The 20,115-nt window shown below is 43.1% G+C and overlaps 1 protein-coding gene across 1 annotated transcript in view; it reads right to left on the reverse strand.

Annotated features, from left to right (window-relative positions):
- The window catches only part of ANAPC5 (anaphase promoting complex subunit 5), a 43,671-nt gene extending 23,834 nt beyond the window's left edge, over window positions 1–19,837 (reverse strand). Inside the window, exons 1-7 of the mRNA XM_044244311.1 lie at window positions 19,536–19,837; window positions 16,238–16,317; window positions 15,661–15,770; window positions 14,399–14,591; window positions 5,684–5,750; window positions 2,420–2,521; window positions 1,257–1,447 (exon numbers count right to left, since the gene is read on the reverse strand). Coding sequence (XP_044100246.1) covers window positions 1,257–1,447; window positions 2,420–2,521; window positions 5,684–5,750; window positions 14,399–14,591; window positions 15,661–15,770; window positions 16,238–16,317; window positions 19,536–19,742 — 950 coding nt within the window. The 5' untranslated portion in view covers window positions 19,743–19,837. The remainder of the gene's footprint in view (window positions 1–1,256; window positions 1,448–2,419; window positions 2,522–5,683; window positions 5,751–14,398; window positions 14,592–15,660; window positions 15,771–16,237; window positions 16,318–19,535) is intronic.
- Window positions 19,838–20,115: the final 278 nt, after the last annotated feature.

Consider the following 20,115-nt stretch of genomic DNA (forward strand, 5'->3'; position numbering starts at 1 on the left):
TGACAATGTCTTGGAATGCCTACAAGGAGACTGTCCCCCACACCAGCTCCAGCCTATGTCCCTTTGAAAATGTGATGATCAGAAATAGAATTTCTGGCCTAAAAAGCAATGGGTAGAAGTCGCAATTCTTTTTTTTTTTTTTTAAAGATTTTATTTATTTATTTGACAGAGAGAGATCACAAGTAGGCAGAGAGGCAGGCAGAGAGAGAGAGAGGAGGAAGCAGGCTCCCTGCCGAGCAGAGAGCCCGATGCGGGACTCGATCCCAGGACCCTGAGAGATCATGACCCGAGCCGAAGGCAGCGGCCTAACCCACTCACCCACCCAGGCGCCCAGAAGTCTTAATTCTTGAACTTTGGACATTATTATTTCCATTAACACACCCTACAATCTCTATTCAAAAATGCCTATAGCAGAGGGACGCCTGGGTGGCTCAGTTGGTTAAGCAGCTGCCTTCGGCTCAGGTCATGATCCCAGCGTCCTGGGATCGAGTCCCACATCGGGCTCCTTGCTCGGCAGGGAGCCTGGTTCTCCCTCTGCCTCTGCCTGCCTCTCTGCCTGCCTCTCTGTCTGCCTGTGCTCGCTCTCTCTCCCTCTCTCTCTGACAAATAAATAAATAAAATCTTAAAAAAAAAAATGCCTGTAGCAGAGACCACACTTCTCTCAAAGGAGAAAAAGCCGTGGGGACAGGGGAGAACCCTTTTAATTAATAATTCACTACCTTTTCACCCTTATTCACACTATTTCATTGTTTCCAAAATACCCTCCATGTTTGTATCCACATAACTCTATTTACTAATTAATAACTGGGAAATCTTATTTTTATTCATTAAAATCATAAGCATATCTTAGCAATGGGTAAGCCAGCATCACCCCACTGAACTGCCTGAATTCTATCCAAAAGCACAAACATGTGGCTTTTAGCAAGCTGTATAGAGTTTTAGCCAGTAAAAGTATTACTTCCTTTTGGCTTTTTGAAAAACTGAAAATAGCTTTTGTACCTCAATATTACCTCCGAAAAATCCTTTTGGGAATCTCTGGCCTAATGACCCAATTTCCTTTTAACTCAATGGCTGTTCTTAGAAGTAAGGAAGAGGCCGTGCACTAAGACAGTAATGCTCAACAGTGACACTAGGGGGCAGACTGCTTAAGCAGAAGATTTTTGTCAACTTCTGTCCAGGGAAAGCGTTTCCCTCTTTGGAAGTTAACGTTTGAGAATCTCTTGGGTCTCTGCGGGGACTAAAACCTGCGGACTCACTAGTGACCGAATCGGCAGTGCAGGGCGGCCAGGTTCAGTGCAGCGTATCTCAGGCTCCGGCCGTAGCCCTCCTCCCCGTTACTTTTGCTTTCGGCCCCAGTGAGAATCAGGCGATCGAAATAATGAAGGAGGCTGTGTGTGGAACTGAACACGTCTTGGACCCGGAGGTTGTTCAAGTAGCTGAGATAGTGCTGAAACAAGAAACAATGCACATATTTTAAACGTTCGGCTTCCTCCCGCATGAGGCTAATTCAGAGCGTCCCACTGGCTGCAAACACTGGTGTACCCCCAGCCCTCCTAGCAAGACGGCTTAGCCTAACCTTGCCCCACAGGCAGGATAAAACAAGTTCAAGATAGAGTGGTTTGTTTCCTCCTTAGGGAGCCCCCAAATGAAAAATGGGCACCCCATTAGGACTCGCATCAGAGTTTTATCGTAAATATATGTCCACTATGCCACCACTTATATTAGGTGATGGGGTTGGGGGACTCACTGAGCTCAGGCATTGAGAAATACTGTGAACTCAAATTAAAAAGATTTTAATTCCTGAGTTCACATAAAAATTACAAAATTAATTTCTGTAAATGTCCAAGTCCTAACACAGTGAGTCTTTAACTAGTATACTAAGTTAATTATCTTACAATTATTTTGACACTATGTTCATTTTGTTTGATTCATTGAATTAAACCTCCCTCCAACAGGCAGATCCAAATCAGATATATTTCTGCATGTGAATAAAGATATCAAATCCAGGTACTACTACTAAGAAAGTTTGAAAGAAAAAAGGAAGAAAAGAAAGTGTTCAGGGTAAAAAATCCAGTAAGTAATGGAATTATTTGGGGGAGGAAAAAAAAACTAATAAAAGAGAAAAGAAAAGAATTTTTAGCCCCCAAACTTGAAAAAAATAAATCAATCTACTCTATCATCTGTCCATTATTCGGAGCCTCAAAGAGACAAAGCACAAACAAGAACAGTAATAGACTGAAGAAACTCCTAATGGCCCAGAGGTGAGTTTTGGGAGGAAAAGCTTTGTGACCTAGGCTTGTTGACTTGCCAACACTTCCTTCAACGAAATGGGGCCAACAGGCCAGTCCTCATTTGCACGGCTCCTCAACCCCTCAATATAGAGTAGCCTCACTGGGGCTTTCCAACTCAAAAGACTCACCGCTTCAGCAAAATCAGGATTAAATTTCAACAAGTTGTTCAGTTCTTTCTGCAAAGATGCTGGAGTGAGGGCTTTCGTCTCATCATTCTTTAACAAAGAAGCCTGAAATTTAAAAATGACAGCTCAGTGGAAAGACATATATACGAGCCAGCATGCCCTATCTCCTTTTTCGTAGCCACGGTCTCCTCTTGACCACACAAAACACTGTCTCTTCTTTCTAAAACTCAAAGCCTTCCAACTACCTCTGCCCAGTCGCATGCTCCTCGCATGCCCTACAAACTCCTGCTCCTTTTTCGGGCCCCAGTTGAGACTTCTTCCACTTGCTTGTATCATTTTCTTGACTATGTAAGGTCCTGTAAGTCCCTACACATGCCCATAAGACCCCTGCACTAACCCTTCCTGCAGTACTTTTCAAACTACATGAAAAGTACCAGTATGATCCAACCCAGCCCGTGACCACCCTCACGACTGGTAGTATATACCTCCATCCAGCACTGCCAGGGGCCTCATAGCACTCAGGTGCCTGACTCCTGGTTAACTGTGTCATGTAGATGGTACCAGCAATGATTATACAAAATATGTAGAAAACGAATTCTAAATTAAATATTAGTACTTAACCTTGTTACAGACACTTCAACTTTACCTAGACAAATTTGTATTTATAAATAATAATTTCTTAATTCCATTTCAATGTGTTATATGTTATAGAAGATTCCAGAAACATGGAAAGGCATACAGAGGAAACAAAAATCATCTGTGACACCTCCACCCAGAAATAACACTATTAATATGTCAGTGTCTTATTTCAGTTTTCTTTCTATGTGTGTGGGATATATATGTGATACATACATTTATACACTATACCATATATTTTTTTAAAGATTTTATTTATTTATTTGACAGACAGAGACCACAAGTAGGCAGAGAAGGCAGGCAGAGAGAGAGGGTGAAGCAGGCTCCCCTCTGAGCAGAGAGCCCGATGCGGTACTCGATCCCAGGACCCTGGCAGAGGCTTTTACCCTATAGGTGTAGGCAACCCTACACCTATACCATATTTTTAACAAAATTAGAACATGGTATATCACTTTACTTCCTGCTCTTTTCATTAATATTATAAAGTTTGTCTCATCATCAGTCTCTGAAAATATGATTTTTAAAGCAAAAGTATTAACCCTGTGACCATCATATTTATTGCAAATACTTTTTCCCATTTTATTGTTTGCCTTTTAGTTTTGTTAGAATGTGTTCTGACATGCAGACTTTTAATTTTTATGTTGAAAAATCAAATGATCTTCTCCCACATGTTTTCTTCCATTGCTTTTATGTTTAGAAAGTCTTCCCCCACTTAGAGATCACTTAAAAGTTAATATGTCGTTCCTCCCAGTTTAATTACAGCTTTACATATTCACATTTACCCTTTAATCCATCTGTAAAGTACTGAAGTGTGAGGATGAGGTTAAGATCTAGCTATATTTTCACTTCCACACTTAACCAATTGTCTAGATGGGTTTTTCTAATCTGTTTGAAATTCATCTGCAGGGTGATCCTTTCACTTTTCATCTAGACCTAAACATTACACCTTTCTGCAGAAAGAAAAATTACTAACAAAATTAAGGAAAATTAGGAAAGTAGAACAAAAAAAATCAAAATCCTATACTTGAAAACAACATGGGAGAAAAATATTCAGCTTCTGTTCCCAAGCAAATGAAAAAGTACAACTCAAAAGCACCAGCAAGAAATGTCTGTGGTAAAATGTACTGAAATGCATCAAAGATGAAATGGTGTCTGGATAAGCGATGTGCAGGTGTATGATAAGGAGAGCATAGAACAGTAATTGTGGTATCTAGGTGACAGGTATGTGGGTAGTCACTGTGCAATGCTTTTCAACTTTTCTTTCTGTTTGAAAATGTCCATAATAAAATGTTAGGGAAAGAGAAGTCAGTCTTCCAAATCAGGTTTTTGGGCTGTGTTAGTCACACACTATTATAAAATGAACATCTATTATAACTTTAAGAAAAATAAAATCATGGGGCACTTGACTGGTTCAGTCAGTAGAGCACTCAACTCTTGATCTTGGGGTTTTAAGTTCAAGCCCCATGTTGCGTGTAGAGATTACTTAAAAAATGATATCGTGAAAAAAAATAATGAATAATGTTTTTCTGAAAATAAATAAATTGGAAAAAAAATATAAAAAATAAAAAAAAATGATATCGTTTTAAAAAAGACTGAAAAAGAGGGGTGCCTGGGTGGCTCAGTCGGTTAAGCCTCTGCCTTCGGCTCAGGTCATGATCTCAGGGTCCTGGGATTGAGTCCTGCAGCCAGCTCTCTGCTCAACAGGGAGCCTGCTTCCCTTTCTCTCTCTGCCTGCCTCTCTGCCTACTTGTGATTTCTCTCTCTCCCCCTGCCAAATGAATAAACAAAATCTTTAAAAAAGAGAGAGAGAGAGAAAATCACACACAAAATCATAAAGAACACATAATCACACTGTATTGTTAGTGAAGAAAAGAAGACAGAGGACAAAGGAATAATGCAGATTCACTAATAAACCTACTAACAAGATAGGCACATGTGATGACACATAATGCCACAGTACGTGTTTTTACTTATTAAAAATTTTATTTATTTATTTGAAAGAGGGAGAGAGCAGGGGGAGAGGTAAGGGGAGAGGGAGAGAGAGAGACTCTCCTGCAAACTCCCTGCTGAGTATGGAGCCTGCTGTAGGGCTTGATCCCACAACCCGAAGATCATGACCAAAGCCAAAAATCAAGAGTTGTATGCTTAACCAAGAGTCACCCAGACATCCCTCCACAGAATATTAAAAGTTTGGGGTGTATGGGTGGCTCAGTTGTTAAGCATCTGCTTTTGGCTCAGGTCATGATCCCAGGATTGTGGGATCGAGCCCCACATCAGGCTCCTTGCTCCGCAGAAAGCTTGCTTCTCCCTCTCCGACTCCCCCTGCCTGTGTTCCCTCTCTCACTGTCTGTCAAATAAGTAAATAAAATCTTTAAAATAAATAACTAAATAAATAATAAAAGTTTATGATAGAAGCACCTGGGTGGCTCAGTTAGTTAAGCATCTGCCTTCAGCTCAGGTATGATCCCAGGGTCCTGGGATCGAGTCCGTGTCAGGCCCCCTGCTCAGCGGGGAACCTGATTCTCCCTCTGCCTGCTCCTCCCCCTGCTTGAGCCCCCCCATAAATAAATAAAATCTTTTTAAAAATTAAAAACAAATAAAAGTTTGGGATAAATAACAGAATTAACATACCTGTTGAGAAAGAAAAAACTCTGCTTGTTTTTGGGAGAGAGGCCCACTGCAAGATACCTCCTCTTCTCTGGAAGAAAATAAAACAAAACTATTAAGGAATTACACCACGGGATGGAAGAACCAGGTGATGAAGAGTGCTTGTGTTGTGAGCCCTGGGTTTCATATGAAGTGCTGAATCCACTGTATCATACACCTGAAACTAGTATGACACTGTACGGTATCCCAATGGGAATCAAAATAAAAACTTAAAAAGTCAAACAAAAAAGAATTACACAACAGCAAGAATGGTGAGGCTGACGAAGTCAATAACTTCATTAGAAGCGCTCAAAAATCTTTACAATTAATTCTCTCCTCTCAGAAATAGAAAAAATCATCCACAAACAGTGATGGGGATGTGGAATGACCCGCCACAGTTTGCACAATATAATTATGGAGAGTTACAGACCTAAGTTCTACATAGTGGGATCTTTCCATAGCACACATCTCTCATGGTATGCCTGATTTAAAGCCCTTGAGTGGTACCCCCCAGCTTCCAGAATCAAGCCCACGCTACTTAGCAGGGCAGGCGCAAGGCTCCATGAGTGGTCCAAGCCACAACTCAATCCTTCGCCTTTTCTTTCTCACGCATACCCCCAGCCTGACTTCATAGATCTCCTATGCGCCAAGATGCCCCCACTGCTTCCTCAGCCTGCAGGGCCCACTGTCCCACCCTCTGTTGGACTGCAGTACCCCACCCATCATTTGAGACTGACTCAAGTGTCATGTCCTCCAAGAATCTCTGCTGACGCCTCCCACCGAGCTCCCACTGTCTCCTAGAGAGGCTGAGCATGCACAGATGCATCGCCACACCCGCCTGCTCTTACTTGCAGCTGGACGCCAATACTGAGCACCATGTCTAGGAACAAAACGGGCACTCAGAGTTTGCGGAATGAATGAATGAATGAAGAGTTTCTATCTCCTTGTTACAGATACAAGATGTGGTGTACTCAAGAGCAGGAAAAAAGTGGCTTCTGCTAAGAAATATCTCCCTAGAAATTTACATTATGCAGAATTAACAGACAAGGATATAGGGATATAAACCTGGGCTTGAGAAATCTACACATGCACAAGAGTGAAGCCTTATTTTGACACCAAAATATGAGTAATAACACCCTTTTGCCCCGAGACTCTGAAGAAATGGACTCCTGTATAGGATGATGGGAAGTATAAAAATCAATATTTACTCATAAAGAATGTTTTCATTAGATGCACTCTGCATCTAATACAGCAGTTCTTCAACTTTTGTGTAAATGATATGTGAATGGGTATTCTGAAAGAAAATGCTTCTGAGGTTACAAAAATTTGGGGAACGTTGCACACTCTATCTTGCTTGGAGATTCATGACGCAGGTGAGAGAAATCCAACAGAAAGAAAGTTTATTTACTTTTGTTTAATGTACCACTGAGCAAACTCATTGAACAAAGAATCCTTTCCTCAAAACTTTCAAGAAGCATGAGTGTTTCACAGAAAACACTTTCGGGAGGTACTGCTCTAATATTCTCCTGGCTTCATTTCTGATAAATATTACCTAACAATCCCTAAGGCTGTGTATCAGATTCTGCAATCATTGCAGCTGCCAAGAGAAAGCCCCAACCCAGGTCTAACAAAGATCAGTGACACAACAGTGACCTGAAGGGAAATGGAAAACAAATTCTCAGGCCAAGTTCTCAAACGGAAAACAGTTACTGGGCAGTAAGGAGCCCTTTTCTCTTAACATATCTCGTAACCAAGGTAAACCCAAGGCTTGGAAGAAACATGGCTGCACATAGAAAGGCTAGTGATAGGGCATCTGGGTGGCTCGTTTGGTTAAGTGTCTGCCTTCGGCTCATGATCCCAGGGTCCTGGGATCAAGTCCCGCCTCGGGCTCCCCACATAGTGGGGCATCTGCTTCTCCCTCTGACCCTCCCCTCTCTCGTGTTTTCTCTAACAAATAAACTCTTAAAAAAAAAGGGGGGGGGCGCCTGGGTGGCTCAGTGGGTTAAGCCGCTGCCTTCGGCTCAGGTCATGATCTCAGGGTCCTGGGATCGAGTCCCGCATCGGGCTCTCTGCTCAGCAGGGAGCCTGCCTCCTCCTCTCTCTCTGCCTGCCTCTCTGCCTACTTGTGATCTCTCTCTGTCAAATAAATAAATAAAATCTTTAAAAAAAAAAAAAAAGGCTGGAGAGAGGTTTGATTGAATGAATGAATGAATTCATCTGAATGAAACTGGACACACAATACTGGTCCCATCAGCCTCTAAAGTCCACAATGAATCAGGATACCTGGCCGGCTCAGTCAGTAGAGCACAGAGAAAATCAGCATCATGCAAACTGATTCTTTTTTTTTTTTTAAAAAGATTTCTTTTTTTTTTTTTTTTTAAAGATTTTAAAGATTTTATTTATTTATTTGACATAGAGAGAGAGTACAAGCAGGGGGAGCAACAGGGGGAGGGAGAAGGAGAAGCAGGTTCCCCACCAAACAGGGAGCCTGACACAGGGCTCGATCCCAGGACCCTGGGACCACGATCTGAGCCAAAAGCAGCCACCTAACTGACTGAGCCACCCAGGTGCCCCTGCAAACTGATTCTGTAAAGAAGGAAGTACAGTCCCCACAAATGAAGATCGAATTCGGTTCTGGCCTCCACAGTGGTAACCATAGGTGACATGAACCAGCTTGGGGAGAGCAAGTAAAAAACACCATGGCCCAAACCATCCTTCAATGACTCCTCCAGATTCCTCAGGGCCCCACACATACGTGCAGAAGAAAGTAACTTGTTAGAAGCCCCAGAGGTATTCAGTTTAGGAAAAAGGCTACCTATTTGGGAAAAGGGCTCAAGTGTACCTTGCTTATAAACCCAATTATTAGCTGAGACAGAATTTTAGACTTACTAGTGCTAGAAATCAAGGGCACTTAAGCTGGGTCCGTGGATGGGCTTTATTTAAGTCCACGAACCTTATAAAACTGCACTCAAAAGCTGGAAAGATGTACGTTTCTAATATGAACATAGCATATGGCATTTGTGAGACTCTCAGGAGTCTGGAAATTCTCTAAAAGTCTTAAATCTACCACTGCATTGAAATTTTGAAAATATGAGATTAATCAATCAACAAAGATTTTATTTTTTGTTTTTGAATATTTGCAGTGCAGAAAACGCCGGTCTAGGTGCAGGAGGCCACACAATGTGTTAACAGGCTTACAGTCCTGGGGAAGGCTGAGACTCACCCAGGTGAGAAGACAGTGGTAAGCGATAAATGCCAAATGTGACTATGAACTCTGTACTGAGAAATGGGGAGAACCACTTGCAAGCTGGGAAGGAGCAGAGAAAATGATGACGAAGAAGGTGTTCCAGGAAAGGGAAACAAAGGGCAAGACCAGGACCAGGATAAAGGATCCAAGTTGAGAAACTGCAAGTAATGGCAGAAAGGTCAACTGTGGAAGGCCTTGAACACCAGCTGGGGAGACTGTGATATCCTTCAAGGTTTCTGAGCAGGATATTGACAGAAGCAGGGGCAGTGAGGGACCGGGACAGAAACAGTTATTAAACATTCAAGGAGGAAGCGAGGACCTCATCCTTCTGAGGTGAACAGAGGGCATGAGGTAGCCCCTCTCCCCGAGCCACACTGTCCTCCATCTGTGCCTCCAACATGCAGGTTGTCCTGTCTTGGAAGCAGGGTGTATGCCATGTGTTCTGGCAATTTCTCCTGGCTCCTTCATCACCCAGCTCTGGGTCTGAGGGGCCCCTCCTCAGCCGGACCCCAGTTACTCTCTCTCTACCCTCTACCTGAGGGTTCCATTTCCTCTCAACGGCAAAGCCTTGCTCTGAAACTACATTACTGATCAGGTGCCTCTCTATTATCTGACCCTCCGCGCAGGACTCCATGAAGACAGGGCCCTCTCCCCTTGGTGACAACACAGCCTCTTACATGGTATCTGGTACACAGGAAGCACTCAGGAAGTATTTGTTGAATAAATTAATGAGTCTGGGAGATTTATATTAAATCACTGGCAAGGGAAGAATTACCAGAGAATTTCTACTTCTGTTAGGTCCTTTTAGGAGCACAGGGAGGCTGTAATTACAGCAGCCTGCAGACCCGTAGCCTCCGTGGCAGACTCATGCGGGCTAATCCTATCAGCCGGCTCCTGACTGCTGGCACTTGGCAACTGCCAGCAAATGAAACACAGGCTCAATTTCAGCGTGCCCTCTCCTCTGTGATGGGATTTTTTTGATAAATGATAAACATCCGTGGACTAAATAATTCTTCCCTCTCTTCTAAACTAACAGTGAGGGAAAAATCAATTAATTAGCAGTTGGATTTCTCCATCCAGAGAAGAGTAATTTCACTGTGGGATGGGAGATTTGCAAGCTATGCAATATTGCTTTCTTTCCCCTTTCTAATCTGTGTTTTTTTTTTTTTTTAAAGATTTTATTATTTGACAGGCAGAGATCACAAGTAGGCGGAGAGGCAGGCAGAGAGAGAGGAGGAAGCAGGCCCCCTGCTGAGCGGAGAGCCCAATGCGGGGCTCGATTTCAGGACCCTGGGATCATGATCTGAGCTGAAGGCAGAGGCTTTAACCTGCTGAGCCAGCCAGGCGCCCCTCTAATTTGTTTTATTATTTATTTATTTATTTCATATAGGCTCCACGCCACACAGCATGGAGCCCAATGTGGGGCTGAACTCACGACTCTAAGATTAAAACCTGAGCTGAGATCAAGTCGGACGTTTGACGGAATGAGCCACTCAGGCGCCCCACTCCTTTCTAATTTTAATACAAATATCCAGGGCAAGAAAAATAACTTTCCTGAAGAAAAGAGACCTGAAAACATTTCAATAATGAAAAAAAAAAAAGAAAGAAAGCAAACAGAAAGAAAAGAGCAAAATTAAGAAGCTTTTCATAATGCAATAAAACATTAGAAAAGATCACAAAAAAACAAAATTTTCTTCTTTAAAAGAACAAGAAATGAATGTAAATATTTTTAATGTAAATATATTCTATAAAATAAAATCTTATTACAAGTAAAACCATTTCTTTGTTGACAAAAAATTGTGATAATTGAGAAAAATATTTATTTATTTATTTATTTATTTATTTATTTTTAAGTTGTTTTTTTTTTTTAAATTTATTTGACAGAGAGATCACAAGTAGGCAGAGAGGCAGGCAGAGAGTGAGAGGGAAACAGGCTCCCTGCTGAGCAGAGAGCCCGATGCAGGGCTCCATCCCAGGACACTGAGATCATGACCAGAGCCGAAGACAGAGGCTTTAACCCACTGAGCCACCCAGGTGCCCCAAGAAAAATATTTAAATAGTGTATCTCTTTAATTTCAGTGACAAAATTCAGTTACTATATATATACTATCATCTGGAACTATACATATACCATTTTTTTTTGCTCCAGAAATGTCACTTACTGGAAAATTATGGAAATTTACATTGGTATACATTTTTTAACCATTACAGAGCATTCTGCATATTGTATATTTTAAGTGAAAAAAAATTCCTGTTTTATCGCTGGGTAGACATAAAATAGTAATATATATGCAATTTGATTCTCAGTTCTTATGGTTTAAAATTCTTCACCCCTATTTTTTAAAAAAAGTTTTTTTGGGGGGCGCCTGGGTGGCTCAGTCAGTTAAAGCCTCTGCCTTCGGTTCAGGTCATGATCCCAGGGTCCTGGGATCCAGCCCCACATCGGACTCTCTGCTCACCCTCTCTACCTGCCTCTCTGTCTGTCAAATAAATAAGTAAATAAAAATCTTTAAAAAATTTATTTAAAAAATTTTTTTTAAGATTTTATTTATTTGACAGCAATCACAAGTAGTTGAGAGGCAGGCAGAGAGAGAGGAAGGGAAGCAGGCTCCCCGCTGAGCAGAGAGTCCGATGCAGGGCTCGATCCCAGGACCCTGAGATCATGACCTGAGCCGAAGGCAGAGGCTTTAACCCACTAAGCCACCCAGGCACCCCTAAAAAAAGTTTTTTTTTTTTTTTAAAGATTTTATTTATTTATTTGACAGAGAGAAATCACAAGTAGGCGGAGAGGCAGGCAGAGAGAGAGAGAGGGAAGCAGGCTCCCTGCTGAGCAGAGAGCCCGATGCGGGACTCGATCCCAGGACTCTGAGATCATGACCTGAGCCGAAGGCAGCGGCCCAACCCACTGAGCCACCCAGGAGCCCTAAAAAAAGTTTTTATACATTGTACTTCACTGTAGACTTTTTTCTCCTTTTTTTCTTTTTCTTTGTTTCTTTTGCGTATTGTGTGTACAATGTGACATTAGTTTCAGGTGTACAACATCATGATTTGACATGAAACGATACACCTTCATAGTAAATACACTGGGTCACACAAAGATGAGTTCTTAGAATAGGATAAAAGCAAAACGATGCAGTTAGACCTAATTACATAGGATTGATTTAGGAGACAGGCAAACCAAAATAAGTCTGAACTTTAACATTTCGCAGGAAGTGACATTCTGCAACCTGAAGTAGATAAAGTAACCAGAATAAGGACGACCCTGCAGCCTGAATGCACTCCTGAGGCAGCTGAGTTAAAAGAGAAACTAGAGAAAAAGAGTGCCAGTACTCACTGGCCGTTTACTACGTGCCAGGCATAGTTCCAAACACTTACATGGATCTGACATTTAATGCTCGCAACACCCCTCTGAGGAGGGGACAGCATGCACCGTTTTGCAGATGAGGACGCTGAGGCACAGAGAGAGAGAGGGTGAGTAACTGGCCCAGAATCACACAGAGGATAAGTGGAGGAGCCGAAACCCTAAGCCAGCAGTCTGCCCCAGAGCCAGACTCAAGCCTACACTGTTCGGCCTCCACTACCTGAGAGGCATTTGTTAGCAGCTCTAAGTGAGTGAGGTTTTGGAAGTATTTAATGGTATATAAGCTCTTGCGCCCAGTATGTGCTCAACAAATCATGAAATCAAACAAAGGCCACTCTCAGGAACCACCCATTCCCCAACGGTGGTTAGCCGGCCTCCTCAGGGCAGGCGAGGCTTACTTAAATCAGAGCTCTGAGCATGCTGCAGTGTGATGATCTGTGATGCCAGTCGTCCTCACCACAGTGTGGGCTCCTCAAAATCAGATATGGCATATACTGTACACGTATATACGCATGCATATACACTTATATGGCATATACTGTACACACATATATGTACACGTATACACGTATATGGCATATACTGTACACGTATATATGCACATGTGTATCCTTCTCTCCCAGCGGCACTAGTTTACTTGGGAGGTGATCCCAGGTAACAGGTGGGGGGAGGGGAAGTGAGGGAGTGAAGTGAAGGAAGTCAGTAAAAAGCGCTTTAGGGACCACTGGGCAGTGCGGGCGACAGGCTGTGTGTGTTGATTTTCTGCAGTCACTCACGCAGCACATATCCACTGACACATTCTGTGAGGCAGGCACTACACTGGGAAAGATGCCCCGAAGCAAGACAGACAGGGGTCTTAGATCTGAAGGGGTGCCAAGGCAGAAGACAGATATAACGGAGTAAGCAAATAAATGTGAAAAGTTGCTCCGTGAGGAGAGCCTTGATGGAACTAAAGAAGTATTTGGGATGGAGATTACTCCAGAGGTGTGTTCAGGGAAGGTTTGTGTGATGACGCCGGAGCTGGAGCCGAAGTCAGCATGGAGTATTAGCAGAGCTGAAAGCAGGCCGAGCTGCTGAACCGTGAAGAGCGGGGCGGAGAGTGAGGAGAAAGAGGCGGGGAGGGTGACGGTAGTAGAACACACAGCCTCTAAGGCCGTGATAGGCTGGAATTCTGGTCTGAACACCAACAGTCGCTGCGCGTTTGGGACAGAAGGGTACGGTTTACATGCACAGGGGCTCCCTTGGATGCTGCATGAAAAACATTGCAGGGAGACAAGAGCGGAGGCAAGGAGGCCAGTGGGAGGCCAGAGAAGTCTAGCCTTAGTGGAGATGCGGTGCTGGGGCTGCAGGGGCAGCAGTGGCGATAGAGACAAGTGAACTAAGTCCAAACTGTCGTGGAGGAACAAGTACCTGGGCTGAGGGACTGGCTGTCGGGGTGACAGAGAGGGGGAACCAAGGACACTCTGAGGTTCTGAGCTTCAACAACTAGGTGAGCAGTGGCACGCCATCTCCTGTGCTTAAACTTTAATAGGCATGCCATACATTTTCACTGAATTAATCAACTCTTAACTCACTCTGACATAAGGAACACTATGGGTCCGGGAGGGTCCCAGCAGAAACAAATGGCACATTCAGATGGGGTGATGTATAATAAAGAGTTTAATAAAGGACCACTTATAAAACTCCGGGCAGGAGACAGAGAAGCCGTAAGGGACAATACAGTTCCCAGGGCTGGTGAGTGGGGAACCTGACACCCCAGGCCTGGGAACCTCTTCCTAGTTCCCAGATCCCACAAGAACGCAGAGAGAACCACCCGATAGAAGCTGTGACCCCACAGACCCTGAGGGAAGGGAGGGAAGGGAGCCAGCGGATCAACAACCTGACCCCACTCTCCTCGGCCCACTACTGCCTCCCAGTCAGAAATCAGAAGGCAAGAAGTCCACTGATACAACCCATATGGGTCAACTTCTTGGATCTAAAGGGGCAAAAAGACAGCGGGCAGCATGTGAGCTCTGAATGAATGAGGATTTACTATGCCTGTAATTACACTATTTCACAGGAAAGGGATGCCTACCCGAAAAACCCAAATTACCGTATAGACACATCAAGTTCTTCTTTCTCCATTTTTCTTTCGCCCTCCTCTCTGTTGGTCAGTTCCATGTCAGTATCCTCCACTGTCTTTTTCTCGCCATTCTGGAAGTACTGTTGAAGGGCGGTGTACAGTTTAAACACTTGACTGAAAGAAAGCTTACTGTAGGCCAAGATCATATGGCGCAGAAATAAACCTAGAAAATATGACATACACAGGAGAAGGCATTAACGAAAATCCAGGCTACACAATGTTGATACTGATTCTTGCAACTCTGCCTGCAAAAGAATCAAAAAGAGACACTTGCAATTGCTATTCCCTCCTCCCAGAATGTTCTTTCCTCATCTTTCACAAAACTGGTTTCCTCGTCTTATACAGGGTTCAGTCCCCAGCTCACCCCACTGCCCCCATATCCTATCATCTTTAGCCATCCAAAATGTTTTCTCGTGGCTACTGGAACTATCTGAAATTATGTTATTTACTTGTTTACTTGTCACCATCTAGCCTCACCCTACCAGCATGCGATCTCCACAAGAGGAGGGTCCCTATCTATCCTGTAAGTCCAGATCCTGGCACACGGAAGATCATGGAATAACTGATGTTGAATAACATAAAAACTATCCCACAAAAAAGCCGAATGAAGTATGGATATAAGCCTAATAGAAAAGCCTCAAGGAATTTCATGTATGCACCTTATTAACTATAGCAATGATAAAGACTTACTTCACCTCTGTTCATAAAAGTTTAAATAGTGACCCTGACTTAAGAGTCGTACGGTGCAGACAAGGAATCCAGAGAACTATGAGAAACGGCTCTGAAACCCTAAAAGGCCCCAGGACCAGGCTAATAGTTGGGACTATTACAGACAAAACAGAAGATGCTTTTCCACAAGACAGTTACATAAACATAGGATACAATGGCAAGGCAAGAAATACCAACTAAGGGGCACCTGGGCGGCTCAGTGGGTTAAAGCCTCTACTTTCAGCTCGGGTCATGATCCCAGGGTCCTGGGATCGAGCCCTGCATCGGGCTCTCTGCTCAGCAGGGAGCCTGCTTCCTCCTCTCTCTCTGCCTGCCTCTCTGCCTACTTGTGATCTCTGTCAAATAAATAAATAAAATCTTAAAAAAAAAAAAAAGAAATACCAACTAAAACATGTCCAACACCCCACTGTGTTTGTTCAGAAATGGCAGTCATGATAGATGTGATTCAGAAAGCTGCTCACTTCAATGAAAACATTCTCTGCTCTCCTCAAAAAGCGTCATACCTACTACACTCGTTTTGTGAACCTCTGGTTCAGTTCCAGAAAAAGAATCTGTAAGGTCATCAAAAAATTGTTCCATATCCTTCAATTCGCCTTCAGCCATCAGTTTGATTCTGAATGAGAAAATTGAGGTGCGTATTTTAGTAAGTCCCTCTGAACATTCTCTCATGTTTCACATTCCACAGTTATACCCAATGAATCTATTTTAAAAGCAAATTAGATATTCATATAAAATGGTGGCACATAAAACAAACTTGACAATCCAAAATGTCACTCTCATTATTCTAAAAAGCATCACTGCTCATGTTTTCTTGATCATAAAATGTGTCAAAATAACAGATCAGCCAGCAAAAATGTAATTCTCTGCAACGACTAAGAAGAACAAGGTAGATCTGTACAGAAAAATAAGTTTTGAAACAGTATGTTTAATGTTAACCATTTTTCAAAAAGAGAAGTAAAGTACTTAGGAAAACTGAGAGTAACAAAGATATATTTTTAGAGAATTCATTATCTTGTGCATTTTTCTAATTTTCATCTACATAAACATATTTTCACATATACAGAAGGAAAGAAAGCTCACCTGATCTGTACTGAATTTGCCAGCTGCGGACAAGATTCTTCAATTAACTTGTACAGTTTAGACAATGTAATATCTGGGCCCTGGATAAAGATGACAGGGAGGTTACAGATAAATTTTAAGAGCTTGAAAATGGTAAAGAGTAAACATGAATTCATTTATCAACCCCTCTGCTTTAACAGGTATTCCAAATGCGAAATTTCAAATCACAAAAATAACCAATCTGTAAAATGCTAAAGGAATACATCACATTTGCAAAGCACTCTCGGTTCATTGGAGGAAAGGTTTAAAATGGAAACAAAGCATAGACTCTATAGTCCAAGGACCTGCCCTTCCTTCCTTTCTATTTTGTAATCATGGCAAAGCTAGTTTCCTTCATCAGTAAAATGTAGATAATCGTAACCATCTCCCTTGTTCTTGACAGAGAAAGAGTAAGAAAAGGAAAAGTGCTTTGTAAACTGGAAAACATTATTCAAACACAGGTGTCCTATTTTTCACAAACAATTTCATTTGATCCTTCCCAAAACCTTGTGAAGTAGGCAGACACTATGTGCCCAAGTCCGTTAAAGGTAACAGTAGAGACAAAGAGTATGCATCCTTGGCTGTCAAGAAGATTAAGATCTAACTGAGGTTTTAAACCAAACACTGAATCTTTTTTGGAGAGTAAGTTGACACTATATATGCCAGTTTTAGACGTGGAAAGCAATTCCACTTCTGGGGAAGGTATGTTTGGCATGCGTTGTTTGAAACAAGGAAAAACTGAAAAGAACCTGTAAGTCTATCAATAGTTAATCCATAACTTATAATAAGTTATAAACTTTTTAAAAAGATTTTATTTATTTATTTGACAGAGAGAGAGAGATCACAAGAAGACAGAAAGACAGGCAGAGAGAGAGGAGGGATGCAGGCTCCCCGCTGAGCAGAGAGCCTAAAGTGGGGCTCAATCCCAGGACCCTGACATCATGACCCTAGCTGAAGGCAGAGGCTTAACCCACTGAGCCACCCAGGCGCCCCTATAAACTTATTTTAACATTAAAATTAGGAGTTATATTTCTTTCCTTATTGGGGAATACAATGTAGCTTTTAAAAATAATTAGGTGGCTCTATTCAAATGTGCTGACATGGAAAGCTCTCCAAGACTGGTTACATGAAAGGAGTAAGCTATAGAATAAAATTTTATTTTTGTAAAAAATTTTTTTTAATTCAAGCAAAATTAAATTAAAAGGATACAAATATATCCTTACAATCATATGCTTCTACCTATTTATATACACATGGATTTAAAAAAATGTCTAGAAAGCTCTATTCTGACGTGTGACTCCATAGTTGAATGAGCGAACATTAACAGTGATAATCTCTGAAAGGCAAAAGGACCAGATGACATGAAGAACCATAACCTTTCACTCCATTAATTTTAGTATCAGCTTAAGTTTTTACAATAAATTTTTGTATGTTAGTTGAGTAATTAAAAATTAACTGGTTTTTAAAAATTAACTAATGCTTAAAGCCAAACATTAAGCAAAGGAATTGGGAGTCTGATTGGAACGTTAGAACCACAAGAACCAAAGAACCACAAAGGATCATTTAAGACAGAAAAAAACAGCATGAACAAAGGCAGAGCGATGTGAGCTAAAACATAAGTACTGTTTTGTTTCTTTCTTCTATTACTGAATCTTACAATATAATGACTTTTATTTCAATAATGGGGAAAATACACTTGTAATAACAGTAATGTAGCTAGGACTGGGAGCTACAAGTAATGAAGACCCCATTCTTGTATTCAACCAACTGGGTAAGCCACTTAATCTGTGTCCGCAGTACCCTCCCCCAACTAATACGGATGATATATATATATACACATATATATGTGGCTAAATATGTATATAAAATTTTTATGTATAAAATATATACATATATATTTTTTAAGATTTTATTTATTCATTTGAGAGAAAGATGGAGAGAACACAAGCAGGGGGAGAGGTAGAGGGAGAGGGAGAAGGAGACTCCCCCATGAGCAGGGAGCCCAATGTGGGGCTCGAGGACCTGGAGATCATGACCTGAGCAGAAGGCAGACGATTAACCAACTGAGCCACCCAGGCGCCCCTGGGTGATGTATTTTTTAAAAAAAGCCATTTAGGGGTGCCTGGGTGGCTCAGTCAGTTAAGTGGCGGACCTGGTCTCAGCTCAGGTCATGATCTCAGTGTCCTGAGATGGAACCCTTCATTAGACTCCAAGCTCAGCTGGGAGTCTACTTGAGACTCTTTCCTTCTCCCTCTCCTTCTACCCCTTCCCCTGCATGTACACATGCTCTCTATCTCAAATAAATAAATCTAAAACAAAACAAAAACCCAAACCCTTTATCAAGCATATTGCTGTTGTGGGGGCCCAGGACTCCAGATCTTTGTTTCTGCCACCACTGTTCAATAGACAACTACTCACCCTTCAAGTTCCAGCTTAACACTCCACTTCCTAAGTCCTCCCGGTTCCCGGGAGTCCACCCATCTGCCACGAGAGGGTATATCCTATTTCACTTATCCCACACTTTTACTTAGGTGCTCTACTAAGCTCTGGGGATAACAAGAGTGAACCCAAGGAGCACGGAACACGGCCCTTATAGCAGTCTAACAGGGCAGAGTCAATCAGAAAATCACACAAACAAATGAGAAAAACCATAACTGATCTAAAAGGTGCATGGCCCATGAAAACACACTAAAATGGAAAACAGCTAACACTCAGCATTTTACTATATGCCACACACGGTGAAGCAGAGTCCAACTTAATACAACCCTCCCCAGAGTCTCTCTTACTGTCCCCATTCTACAGAGAGAAACCAGAGACCCAACTAGGTTACGGGACTTGCTATCCCCCGAGTCTGCGAAATGAAAGAAAACGTGGAAAGGGCTTAACCACCAGTTCAGTGCTCAAGGTCGGCTGCTCGTTTTAGGGAATTGCGGTCCTCGGAGAGCCTGTTCGATTCGCCCGTCTCCAACGCTCAGGACTACGTGCAGCCTCTCGCCCTAGAAGACGAGGATCTGGGAAAAGCATTCCTCCCCCTGTCGCTCAGCTAAGAAATGCTGGAAACAAATATGAACCCCCAAAAAATGCATGTAGAGCGCCTGGTCGATGGAGTAATAAGGACTCGTCATTAGCAGGTGGTATTAACTCCTTTTTTTGAGGTCCTCCGGGGCTTCAAGAGTGCCGGCTGAACACTCGTGCCCCCAGGCCCAGGGCGGTGTCCGGCACGGAGCAGGTGCTCAGTAGAGGTTTGCTGAATGAGCGGGAGCCGGCGGGGCCCGCTCACCTGCAGCAGCGGCAGGAGCAGCTGGTTGAGCCTCCGCCGCTCCATGAGGCTGACGGCGCCCTCGCCCGTGCGGCCCATCTCGTTCAGCAGCACCAGCACCGCGATCTTATACGGCGTCACCCAGTCCTTGATGCCGAACACGTTGGCGTGCACCACCCCATTGGTCATCATGGGGTTGAAATAGAGGCTCTCGTGGACGCTGGCCATCGTGCCCCGGGACTAAATCCGGGAGCCCGGCCACTCCACAGCGCGGCAGCCACTCCCGGGTTCCGGCTTGAAGCAGCGCACCACCCTCCTCAGGCCCCCACAGGACCCCGCTGTAGCCCAGGAAACGGGTATCCTCGCTCGCGGCAAGCCATTGGCCAATCAGAGAAGGTAAACCAGAGCACATGGGAGGGCTACAGCCAATTAGAATATCCAGCGGTGCTGTGCGGGATGTGGCAAAGACGGTGCACCTCAAAACTGAGTCCCTACAGAAACTCGAGCGGAAGAAGTAAGTTCCCGAGTGCCTTGGGGTGGGACAGTGAAAAGAAAAGGATGCCTTGGGGGCGGCAGCTGAACGTCTCTGGTTGGGGTGGTT

This window comes from Neovison vison, chromosome 3, assembly GCF_020171115.1.
Source record: "Neovison vison isolate M4711 chromosome 3, ASM_NN_V1, whole genome shotgun sequence".
NCBI classification, from domain to species: domain Eukaryota; kingdom Metazoa; phylum Chordata; class Mammalia; order Carnivora; family Mustelidae; genus Neogale; species Neogale vison.